Source organism: Pezoporus occidentalis, unplaced genomic scaffold (assembly GCF_034315485.1).
Source record: "Pezoporus occidentalis ecotype Australia unplaced genomic scaffold, CSIRO_AGI_Poc_V1 ctg367, whole genome shotgun sequence".
NCBI classification, from domain to species: domain Eukaryota; kingdom Metazoa; phylum Chordata; class Aves; order Psittaciformes; family Psittacidae; genus Pezoporus; species Pezoporus occidentalis.
The window spans coordinates 129217-141817 of record NW_026915669.1 but is presented as its reverse complement, the minus strand read 5'-3'; the positions used below and the strand labels follow the sequence as shown (position 1 = coordinate 141817).

The following is a 12601-nucleotide window of genomic DNA, read 5'->3' as shown; positions in this document are numbered from 1 at the left end:
CTTAGCTCGGTAGGGCTATTTTTGCCCTAAGTGTAGTATCCCTACGCAGGGCTGAGGTCACCCTCACACCTTAATCTTGGTTTAAAAGTAATCTGCCAAAAAACAGCTCTACACACTCCATCAGTGAGGCCAGTGGGCTGGCTCTGTGTTGGAATGCCAGCTTCAGCTCTGAGAGCAAGCACACCTCTGGTAGGGCTCGTGGGAGCAGGATGGGGATGCTGGCCTTGCAGAAATACAGTCTTGAAATGGTCACTGGCCTTGATTTCTATCTTAGAAACAAGGCTGGAAGGGCTGCAGGGTCCCTTGGAGCCCAGCCTCTTGTAACATGGGCCCCAGTGGGGAGGCAGACCTCTGCAGAAGAGACAGATGTTGCTCTAGGTTGCTATATAAGTTATGATGCAACCTCTTGGTTGCTATACAAGCTATGGGAACTTTGTTCTTCTGAGCCATTTTTCACCAGCCCCTTAAAGAGATGCTCCCAGAGCCCCTCTTCATAGGGGCTGCACATCAGTATTTGAAAATTGCTCTTATAAAGGTCACTTCGTGTGCCCAGCGCTCAATAGCATTGATGAAATTCCGCACTGCTTGGTGTTCACTGTCAGGGGACTTTGGGGTTTCAGGGTCATCAAGCTCACACTACAGTCATAGAAGCCCTTTAAAATTACATTTAAAGCCACCTGATCTTTCTGTGCCTCTGTGTGCACTGACCCCTGCATCCACAGTACAAACTCACGTCAATTGTCACCATTCAGGCAGATGAAAATGGAAGCCAACACACAAGGATCAGTGTCGATGTTGTTGGATTAAGGGACTTACAGGAACATCACCACCCTTTCTGCCCTTAAATGCCCACAAGGTGCAAAGCTCAGCCTGTGCCTGCATGCTTCACAGGTTCCTAGGGCCTTTGAGAAGATCTTTTTAGATTGGGAAAGGAAAAGAGGAATTGTTGAGGCACTGGAAAAGGAAAGGGGCTTTCTAAAATGCCAGCAACCCTTTAACCCACAAGCACAAAACACATCACATTTTTAGGGCTGGGGGGGGGGAAGATATATATGTCCTTTCCTGCAGGTGCCGAACATCTGCAGCTTGTAAAAGGGAGAAGAAGTGTTTTAGGCACAGAGGTCCTCAGCGTGCCTGCAAGAAGGGCTAGTGTTCAGGCAGTCAGGCACGAATGGAGCCTGATTCATCTGCTGTCCTCATTTGGCAGGAGCAATCACGGACATTCAGGTGAAGACTCATAGGGACACATGGTGGCCTCACTAAAGGCACCCTTGGAGATGTGAGTAGGCTCGAGACTTGGCTCCTTAAAATCCCCATCTCATCTCGTTGAGAAGGCCTGATGGAAGGGCAGTAGGCAAAAAAAACCCACCCCACAGCCAGCCCTGTCATTTGCTTCCATTGTCACAGGCTGTTGGATAGGATCTCTGTGCTCTCAGCTGTTTGCTGACAATCCTGCCTCTTACTGCAAAAAAAAACAGGGCAAACAGTTGCAGCAAATGGAGCTTGCAAGCATCTGCTGGGTTGGGGATGTCAGAGACACCCCCTTGTCAGTGCCAGGTACCCGCCAGGGAGGCAGGGAGGGATTCCAGCAGCTGCAGCATCTTCCCTGCTCACTCCCTGCGTGAGGGGCGTATTCTCCATCAAGATATTCCGAGCAGGTTTCGCTGTCGCTGGGGAAAGTGAGGAGGAAGCAGCCAATCTGCATCCAGCACAGGCTCTGCTGGAGCGCACTGTGCAGCCGGAGCCGGGCCGAGGGAGGGTACCCAGGCAGGGGACTCAGTCCAGGCTTTGATGGAGCAGGGTGGGAGGGATGGAGCGTGGCACTTGGCTCCTCCTTACTGATGCAGGTGTGGATGGCTGCCTTTTCTTCCAGCTGTGGGGTTATTCTTGAAGAGATTTACCTCAATGTGGAGTGCTCTCTTCAGAGAAGTTAGGGACCTTTATCCCTGAAGAGTGCAAATAAAAACACAGCTAGGTGTTCCCTCTGTCCTGAACAGGCACCCACCGAATTGTGAAGCTTCGCCTGCATCTCAGACTCGGCTCAATGCTGTGAACAGAGGTGCTCCATCTATCTGCCTTTGGACCACTGTGCTGGGAAAGCAGCCTGGGGGCTTTATTGGTGTCAGCCTCCTTGGGACTAAACCCCGTGTCTTAACTCTGTGGTCCTCTCAGTCTTCCTGCTTCAGGTTTTTCCACTTACATTTTTCCCCCATCAGAAGGGAGTCTTCCCCAGGTCTCCTAACACAAGCATGACTGGCTTTTCCTTATTTCTCTTATCTCAAACAGGCTCAAACCCCAATCCCAAATGGCCATAGCACATACATGTGTCCATGCAAGTATAAATGTAATTACCTGGGAATAAGGAGGAAGATGGTCCTGCAGACACCCATTTGCCATCATACACCTCTAGGGATGAGCCAGGTCCAAGCATCACCACAGGGGCCGTGGCATGCACGGGAGGAGCTGTGCACAAAGCAAACAGTTTGGGGATTGCCTCGTTTTAAAACACAATAATCAGAAACTGTTCTTTTCTCTAATCCCTTTCATGTACAGGCATCGCAGGCATTACCAGCAACAACACAAAGTAAACAGTGTTCAGAGAGAAGTGCACTGTTTAACTTGAGAGGGTCCTCTTATAACCCTTTTAATCTTAGGGCCCCTTTGATGTACCTGAAGAGAGCACCTCTCTGACTTTGCTCCTGTCATCCTGGATTCATATTAGGTTTTGAGCCCAACTCCACATCTTCCAGCTTTGAAGAAGTTGGGGTCAAAACCCAGCTTTTAACCACAGGAGAACCAAAAGTCTTAAAAACATGTGTACAGGTCCAAACAAGAGAGCTCACTCTGGCACCTGTAATGTGAGGACTGAACCAGGGGTGATAGTAAGAGACCCCAGATCAGGATAAACCCTCACATTCACTTCAGCCGCTTCTTTTCTGCAGAAGCAGGTTTCTCCATGCCTCAGTTGCACACTGGTATCAAGTGCACATTCAGCATCTCCTGGGCTGCTTTCCTCAAGTCACGGGAGACGCTGTAATACGCTGAAGAAAGCAAGTGAATCCCTTATGTTTCTTTTACTAAACGCTCTTTAACCGTTTCACAGCAGCCTGTTCCTGGCAATTATGTGACAAATCAGCACAAATGTCATGGAGCTGCTAAGTTTTCATCACTTTCCGCAGTGCTGAGGCTGGGAAACAACACATATATATTTTTTGCTGATCCAAGTCCTTAGCAATTACACTTAAAGGATCCCAGAGGGATTCCTAGGTAACCTGCGCTATGGTTTCCATGGCAAGAGAGGCAGAGCTTGTACCCTGCTATAATAGATAATAATGGATCGTTAATGCTTAAATTAATTATGCTGCAATTGTATTTGTGAACCAGCTGTCCCTTGTATTCCCAGTAAGACTCCTGAGTTGCTACACAACTCAAAAGGATAAAAACAAACAAGAAGGAGGGGCAGGAACCGTGGTGCTCGGCTGCAGCCACCATCGGAGCTGCAGAATACCAGAAACCACAGGCTGGAGGAAACCTTCACTCATTACTTCTATAGCTCTAATTTCTGTTATTACCTCCGTGCCATAACAAAGCTTTATTCACATTATAGTGTTTACATGGGTCTATGTTCCAACTCTCTAATCTGTGAAGGAAAACTTGAAAGTCCTTGGAGGCTTATCCCTGCTGATACAGAAGGATGCTTTCAACTCGCCGATACTGGTGTATCATCACTGGGCCCATCCTGGGCAGATGTTTTTCTCCTCCCAGGAAGGATCTCATTATAAAAAGCCGAAACAACAAATCCCAGCCCCAGAGCCGCCTCGTTTTGCTGATGAAATTTGCCATCACCCACTATGCTGGATGATGCTTCGGCACACCAGAGCTTGATTTAATTTTCCCTTTCCTGGAGCCAGGCTGGTAACCGTTCTGGGTGGAATTCATCTCACGTCACTTGATCTACAGACAGCCTAGATGGTTAGCACAGACTAGATGTCTAACATTTAGACAGCTAAAATTGGGTGAGAGGACGCTGCCAACTGGCGTCTGCTTCCCAGAGGAGCGGGTTCTGGACTTGCGGGCACGGTGCTGGGAGGCAGAGCAGCTTTCTGCAGCAGAGCCCTGTCTCCCGGATGACAGGCAGGGTGGTTTAAACAAATTTCTGCAGCTCCTGACGGCCTGCTCTAGCACCATTTTAGGGCTAAAAAAGATATAAAAAAGCAGAGCTTTGCAGGATGCTCACTGTGTTTGACACACAAACCCCAGGCTCTGAAAATCAGCTCGACCTCTGGCTTTCTAGCACCACAGATCCTGAGATGCCACTGGCCTCGGGGTTTTTTTTGGGCTCCTCTATGTCTGAAGGAGGCCACAGATGAGATAAAGCACCACTGAACTACTAAAGCAACATGCAAAGTCACAGATGAAGGGTTATGGTTCTTTCTGCATGGGGGTGGCTCACGTTAGAGGGCTAGCATGTGGCGTGACGAGTTGTAAAAGCTGCTAGCTCTAAAATGCTGGCTGTAGCTGCAGTAAAAGGGAGTTCACTGACCTATTGCCAGGCCGGGCTCAGCAGAACATCTCTTCCAAAGCACAGACCCAGAAGTGATTCATTTTCCACCTGGGCACTGAGCAGGAATCGCTTCTTAGATGACACGTATCTCAGGACATCCTTGCCACCAAAGGGGAAAAGGACAAGCGTTTCCTCTGGGCAGAGGCTAGGGCACAAAGACACCTTACAAGTTAGAAATAAGCCAGGCATAAGCATTCAGGAGTGCAGCAGGATTCATAATTGGAGCTAAACCAGAAGCTTCAGAGTCACAAAGCTGCTTATCCACCAGCTGCCACAGGCAGGAGTCCAGCCCATGCCAATATATGCTGGGGGGGGACCAGCCGTACCTGTAGCTGCTGAGTGAAGAGCTTGAGTTAGTGCAGAGAAGAGCAGGTTAAAAAGAGTTAACTGTGAAAAGGAAGCGGAATGTGTAGGTCGTCAGACAGCTGGATTTGAGCTGTTCAGTTTGCAGAGACCAATCCCCTCCCTGGTCATCCTGTTTCTGAGAAGCTTTTGCTGGCAAATATGGAAAACCCCACATGTGCGGTGGCAAAGCAAGCTTTTCTCCTGCCTCTGCATTGAACTGGGGGTGTGAGATACAAATAAGTGCAGGCTGAACCAGGGACCTGAGCAAAACATTTGTGCATGGGAATCCAGTGGCTACTGATGCAGGCAGGTTCATGTGTGTTGACTCCCCCAGTTTTGTTGGATGAGGCCATGACTTTGATGTACTGGAGTATAAAGGAAGGGCACGCTCTCTCCCTGGACACCATCACATCAGCATCCTCTGAACACAAGTACCAAAGGGTTGTGGTCTCTGATCCATCCCAAAGTGTCCATGCCTGTGAGGGAAAAGCGTGAGAGGGAATTAAGAGGTGGCCAGTCCTGCTCTATGCTTTTTGTCATCCCCCAGATTATATATATATACAACTTTACTTCCTCCATGGTATTGAAGTGATCCAGTAACCTGAGCAGAGCAGAGGCAGAACTGGTCAGCACTGCTTTGGCAAGGGACATAAGATGGTGAGTGGACCAAGGCTAATGTCAGCACAAGGGAGAACAGTTAAGTCCTCCCCTGGCTGCGAGGTGGAGAGAACCAAATGCATTGTGTGCTTCTGCGGTGCCCTGCCAACAGAAACAATGACAGTGATGATAATCACTTGCAATCTGTTATTGCATTAACACGAGCTCAAAAATGGTAAAACCCAATAATCTTCTGAAATGAAGCTAATCCCCCCCCAGTGTAAATAACACACCGCATCGCAGTGCTTGGCGGCAGCAAGGCTGGGAGTGTTGGGGGGGGAAGGTTCTGCTTTTGAAAGGCTTGGCATGGTGCAGGCGGAGGGATTTGCTGGAAGCAGCCAGGCATGGATACCTGCTTGCCAGGAGAGGCTCTCTGCAATCCTTCCATTTGGTTGGCTTCCTTTGACCCTGTTGCTAAGCTACAAATATGCCTTTCCAGCAAGCTCCAGCATCCTCGCTCCCACCCACTCCCAAGCGCAAACTGAATCAGCCTGCTCAGAAGAGAAACCATCTCTGGCCAGCAAAGAGCCTTTTTTAACTCATTTTCCACCCCCCCAGTATCTCTGCAGAGTGGTACTTGGTTATAAAGAACACTCACTCTGCCCCATGCCAACCCAACAGCCTCAGGAGCTTTGTTAGGAGGAGTGTGGAGAAAAGCATATTATACCATACCAGGTGATGAAACCTGGCACTGCTCCGTTGCAGCAAGAATAGATGAGGATACCAGCGACTCAGAGAAGTAGCTACCACCTACCTGCACACATGCTTGCTCACCCTGATGCAAGCCACGTTAACACTTCAGGACAGCAGATGTTTTATGGCTGGGTGAATGCTTTCTGACCGTGTGCTGGTGTCCTGCAGAACAGCGTGCTGGAGGGTTGTCTGCAGACCCCATGCTCAGTGGTCTCTTCTGCCATCCCTGGGATGTTAATAGGGTCCGAGTCTCATCCTCATCAGGACCATCACAAGTTGTCAGGGCTGCCTTTTGGCTCAGTGGAAGGTAATGGATGCTCCTTGAGTTCACTTCAAGCCAGCCTAGGGAGGGCGTCTGACATGAGCCAGCTGCAGTGCAGGTTGCTGCAAAGGTTTCTGTGTAGTCCTCGGGAGCTTAATTTGGTCCATATAAACCTCAGGAAAGCTTATTAAAGCTTTCCCAAAACCCTGGCTTTATATAGACCACAATATACCGGCCTGACTTTTGCCATTATCAGGATACTTGTATAAGCAGTCATGTTTACAGGTAAATGTCCTCTGAAGACTCCTCCAAACCATCCCCAAACAACTATATGACTCAGTATAATCGTTTACACGCTTTTCATCGACTATCAACCAATTCTAGTTATTAAGGCCAGATTTCTGATCTCCACATGGGGGAGTCCATAAGCAACTGCTGTCTTAATTGATGGATCTGGTGGTTCTGCATCCAAGTGTTTCCTTGGCAGATGCTAAGTCTGGAGCTCAGATTAACACTTACATGTCATACGTGTTAATGTATGACAGTAAACAAAGTGGACCCCCAGACTTGCAGGTATGCATGTACATGCAGGCAAATGGATGGAAGTTAAGTGTTGAAATGGCTTAGAAAAGCAGGATCCAACAGCTCTGCTGTCACACAGGGATAAGAGGGACAGAGCTGCCAAAGATGCTGCAGGCCCCAAGAACGCCTTGGGCTATGGCTCAGCGTGAGGAGGGAGCAGAGTGCTCCTGGCAGAGGCTGGTTCTTTTCTGGTGAACCAGGAGAGGGATTTGTCTCCCCTTGGAGAAGCAGAGGCTGCCTTAGGAGGATGCTGTCCTTGGATGAAGGAGCTAGAGGTAGCCTGTTTATTGTCCCAGGACACGGGGGGCAACGGAGCTGGGTTTAGTCCCTGCTTTTGTTCTTTGCTCACCTCCAAGGGGGAGATCTTATTCACACCTTCCTCATACAGTAATTCAGTGCGGGTTCCCATTTAAGGGTATAAACGGGCAGTTTGGGGTCTGCCTGCCCTGCAGTATCCAAGACCCAGGGTATCTTCCATCCCTGCCCCAATGCAGCCTTAGACAGACTTTGAACGTACCTTCTAACTCCTCTCCTTCTCTTTCTCTTCCAGGGTTCAGCTCCCATCCTGGTAGTCATGGTGATCTTACTAAATATTGGAGTTGCCATTTTGTTTATTAACTTTTTCATCTAATTCAAGACTGTCTTGTTTGCAAAAATAACAGTTACATGTATGAATGGGGGGAAAAAAATCCCGAACAACAACAACAAAAAGGGAAAAAAAAATCCTAAGTCGAACTGTCCTACGACAATTTCCAAGTCTTTTCACAGAAGAACAACAAACGATCGAGTCTCACTCACAGTTTGCCTTTTTTCCTGGGTAATGTTTTTTGGATTTTAGCCAAAATTCTTTGCTTGTATAACACTATGCTGTGTGGCATGGCAAAATGCTATCAACACTCTGCCCCCCCAACACTGGAAAGGATGAGAAGGAATCCCAACAAAATAAAAACCTCATTTCCCTTCCCCTCACCCCACAAAAAATATATTCAGAACAACAGCAATGAACCCCAAAATGGAGAGTAGATAATGCAGAGGGGACCATGGGGAGATTTTGTTTGATGTACGGGTCCTGGGATGCTCCGGGCTGAGCTTCCCAGGGAAATCCACAACAGCTTTAATGATAAATGGGAGAGAAAAAGCAAAATCAGCCTTTTCTTCCTTCTCCCCTCGCAAATGGAGAAGCGTTGCTGTAAGAAGGAGGAGAGAAGGAGCACAGGGAAGCATGAACCCTGTCTGGATGCAAAAGATGAGAGAAGGGCAATGGGCCCCATTTTGTTACTTGTTTTTAAAACAAAGCAGCAATTGGTGTTTTGTTAAATTTCTTGGGGCAGGGGGGGAATAGGGAACACAAGGTGTGAGCAGCAGCCCCACCACACTCCTGCCTTCACTCCTCCTCCTCCCCAGGCTGCTCCCCACCATGGCAGGGCTGGAAAACCACCCACTGCTACTTTTAATTCACAGCAGATTTTACCGGGGTAAAACCCAGATTCCCCCCAAAAAACACAGAGGCACGTTCAGCAACACAAATTGAGTAGCTGCTGGTCATTGTGCTATGCTCGCCACCACGCGAGGAGCAGCATTAACTCGAGCATCCCACCCCAAACACAAGCGTGAACAGAGATGCTGGGGAGCAGACTAGTGGGGAGGGACTGGGGAGAGAGGGCTTGATTCTGATCCACTTCGGATAACAATAAATCATAATAAAGCAAAATAAGGTAAAACTGTTCTTCAAAGGCATCTGGGGAGGAGCACTGGAGCATGTCCCAGAGAGGAGGGCGAGGGTGGTGGGTTTGTCTCTTTACATCTTGCTGTGGACTGTTTCAGACATCATGCTTGGGCTCTAAGCATGTGGTATTTTGCACTTTGTAATGCAGGATGTATATTCCAGCTTCCAACATGTCCCTGTAAGAAAAAAAAAAAAAAAAAGGAAAAAAAAAAGAAAAAAAGAGAAAAAAAAAAAAGAAAAACAAAAAACCCAAACATCATTGGCAATGGCAACCTCTAAGGATGTATTATTTACTTTTTTTTTCTATGTCACTTAATTTGTTCGTTTATACCATCTTTGTAATATGCCTGCCTTGATTTTCTCCCCTCCCCTGTCCCCACTGATAATATGCATACTCATTAAAGATGCCGTATCCCTGTTCTGAGCTGTTATGGTCCCCATCACACGAGTGCAGCCTTAGCTCAATTGCTTGGAAGCGGCCAATGGCCCCTTGCTTCTCAAAACTGACTCCACTGGTACCTTGTCCCCACCAGGTATGGTCCAAATAGCTTCAATTTGGGATTTGGTACGTCCAGGGACCAAATTCCACCCTCAGTTCTACCCACTGCAGCGCCAGTCAGCAGGAGAAGGGGTGCGAGCATGGCAGCAACCCGAGGGTGGGATGAATCCCTTTCCACAGCTACAGTTGGGGGGAGGAAGGAGGGAACAAATCCTCCTTGACATTTCACATACAGAGGTGTTGGGTACAGCCCTGACTTGCGGACTCAGCTTTGCTTTGCTTCTGTTTTAGCTGTTTCTCTGCTACCTTTTCAGCAGATTTCTTATTACATTGCACTGGATTGCTATATTTTTAACCAGAAATAAACTAAGGATTAGAGCATGTGCCAGTTAAATTCAGTTCTTTGCCTTACATGGTCTTACTCCCTCCTGTCGCAGTTTCTCTTCCTCTTTTTCTTCCTTTCCCTTTTCAGGCAGAAGGGCTATGGGTGGACAGGGTAAACGAGAACTGAAGGCAGCAAGACCCCCTGTAACTTTGATTTCATTTTCCACAGTAACTGTCATCTTCATACATTTTTTGTTTAGGTTTGGTTTGGTTTTAGGTCTTTAGTAATCTTTTTTACTCTTGAATGGTTGCTGCATACTTGAACCAAATAGCAACATGTTGTGGTTGCAGCCCTAGGAACTCATCCGTGTGTTTTGTAACTCTTTGTAAAGACTGTCAAGGATTTCTTTTGTACATTCAGGTGCATGACACAAAGGTCCCACCAGGAGCAGGTTCAACAGTTACATACAAACACGGTACTATATTTAGATATATATATAAAACAGCAAAAAATGCCTCTTGTTATTAATCAAATAAAAGTACTAGTGATTTCATGAGTAGCTTTTTCATGCTGGTGACTGACTGATTACTGCTCTTACCCCTGTACCAGCAGTTAGGGTTTTTCATTGCTTTGTTCCACAATATAAAGCTCCACGAGATGAGGTTTGTCCAATATGAAAGATAGCCAAAGACTAATATCAATTGGGCCCCAAACCATGTGCTTAAAAATCGTGATTTCTTTATTAACCATGGGGAGCTGAGCAATCTGTCTTAGTTCTGGGCTTTTCACATTTGCCCAAGGCCAGAAATATCCTTGAGAAATAGCCCAGAGAGAGAGTTAATTCAGTATATTTCCCTATCTTATAAGCCCTAGATTCATGCATCTCTACCTAAGGCACATTAAAATGTCTACCATCATGGCATATAAATCTATGTAAATTGTCCATACCTGCTGTTTTATGTCCACACTGACAGATGCATGTGAGCAGTTGAAGGTTTACATCAGTTTTTTTGGCTGCAGTGGTATTTTTAGGTTCCTACAGTGGAACATGCAGCACCTGAAACGCAAGGAGGGGCTGAAGAAACCAGCCCACCTCCTACCATGGCAGTAAAGACATCAGGAAGAGGGTGTCTAACCCTCCCCAGGGACCCCTGGCTGGACCCTACCTGTGTGAGCGCTGTGCTGATTTGATGCAGCATCTTCAGGGAAGGCAAGAAGGAAGGAATACAAAACTCCTCTGCCTGCTCATGCCACATCAGCTTCTCATCAGCCCATCTGGTGTCTGGGTTGCTTGTACCCAAGACCTAGATTCTCTGAGCACGCTGGGACTCTCCAGGGCCTGATCTTTCAGAGATCTTGAGTTGTTGCAGCATCTATTTACCTTGTGTGGAGTTATAAAGCACTGCTGGGGAAAAATAACCATCCAGACTGCAACAGAAGGGGAGGGGCAAGAGGAGAAATACTGTCTTATGACGATGAAGGTCTTAATTGAAACCCAAGGACTAACTCTTTGTCCTGACAGGCTTTGGCAAGATAAGGGAGGATAGAAAAGCAGCCATTTCTTATACCTGTCACAGGGTGAGGATGGCTGCAGACATTTGTGCTAAAGCAGAACAGAGCAGAGGCCGGACTGGATCCTGTCTGACAGCACAGATTCACGGCGTGTGGGTAAACTGTCTGCCCCAGATGGGCCACGCAGTCTCTTGACATGGTGGCAAGTTTCCTGGTGTAGGGAAACCGGTCAGTTCCTTGCACAGCCCCTAAATGAACTGCATCAGTCCTGTTGTTGCCTATTCCCAACCTTCACAGCAAGGCTCCCTGAGCAGCTCTGCAGCCCAAGGCTTGAGCCACTGCTGAAGGCAACCCTGAGCACAGCAAGCACTAGAGATACCATGCCTTTGAGCAGCAAATCCACCAGGACTATGCTTCCCTCAGAAGCATTTCAAGCTCTTGAGTTCCCTTTATAGGTCTGTTTTAACTAATATTAACCCACAGGCACTCAGCTACAGAACTACCACCAACCTGTTTTTCCAGGGTAGGTGTATCACTTCATTACCATGCCCGGTGAAGGAGTTTCAACCCCGAGAGCTACTAATCAGTGCCCAAAGGTCTGAATACAACACTCCGATACATCATGAGCTGTGTCCCTTCACTCAAGGCATCTCAGAGGTTAAAGGAAACCTCACTTTGTAGATGCTGGGAGATGCTGAGTGTTGCCCAACAGGTTTTGTGGAATGGATGGCTTATGGTGAGTTGCCAATCGGAAATGTCAGTGGAAGATAAACTTCAGAGAGACACCCATCCTTACACAGGTGTTATTTGCTCAACCACACTGCTACCTAGTAGACTCACAATCCTTATCATTTGCCTGTTTCCTTTTTATCCCCGATTTGGGAATAACAGCACTGAGCCTAGTAAGGCTCAGGCTTTGTTACAGACACATTTTAACATGGTAAGAACACCAACATCCAGTCCCTTACCTCCTCTACAATAGCAAACATCCCCACCCCAGCAGCAGCTGCATTTTGGTATTGGGTGTTTGGTCCTGTTAGAAGAGAGAGCTGAAAAATTACTCCTGCAAGTAGTAAGAGCACTGCTCCCCAACCCCTTCAGCATGGAGCATGTTTCAAAGCCCTTCTCATGTTCATCTGCAGCTGTGGGTTAGTGACTTATCCTGGCTCATCCAACACCCCAGCTCCAGGAAGAACTGAAGGAAGCTGCAAGCCTGGGTCAGCTCGACTTCACGGAGAGCAATGACAGCCCTGGGAAACCAACATCTCCCAAACCTTCCACTCCCTTAGCAGTGGTGTGCTCCCCATGTGGAGCTGCTGTGATGCATGCCATCCTGACTCAGCTTCCTTGGAAGCATGTCTCTTCTAGTCAATGCCCTCTCCAGTCATACTTAGCTTGGAACAGAACACAACTAGGACTATGTTCCAGAGCCCTTG

General features: G+C 47.6%; 1 protein-coding gene and 1 long non-coding RNA gene across 3 annotated transcripts in view; one reads left to right on the top strand and one right to left on the bottom strand.

Moving 5' to 3' along the window:
• Positions 1-9253, top strand: part of JPH3 (junctophilin 3) — a 56089-nt gene extending 46836 nt beyond the window's left edge. For both annotated transcript variants that reach the window (XM_062631090.1, XM_062631089.1), the window contains one exon: positions 7654-9253. In XM_062631090.1, the coding sequence (XP_062487074.1) occupies positions 7654-7721 (68 nt within the window). In that variant the 3' untranslated portion in view covers positions 7722-9253. The remainder of the gene's footprint in view (positions 1-7653) is intronic.
• On the bottom strand, positions 8869-11818 carry LOC134170045 (uncharacterized). Its single transcript, XR_009967100.1, has 3 exons — positions 10820-11818; positions 10602-10710; positions 8869-9005 (listed from the first exon to the last, which is right to left on the bottom strand). It is a non-coding gene; the product is annotated as an uncharacterized LOC134170045 (long non-coding RNA).
• Between the last annotated feature and the right edge of the window lie 783 nt (positions 11819-12601).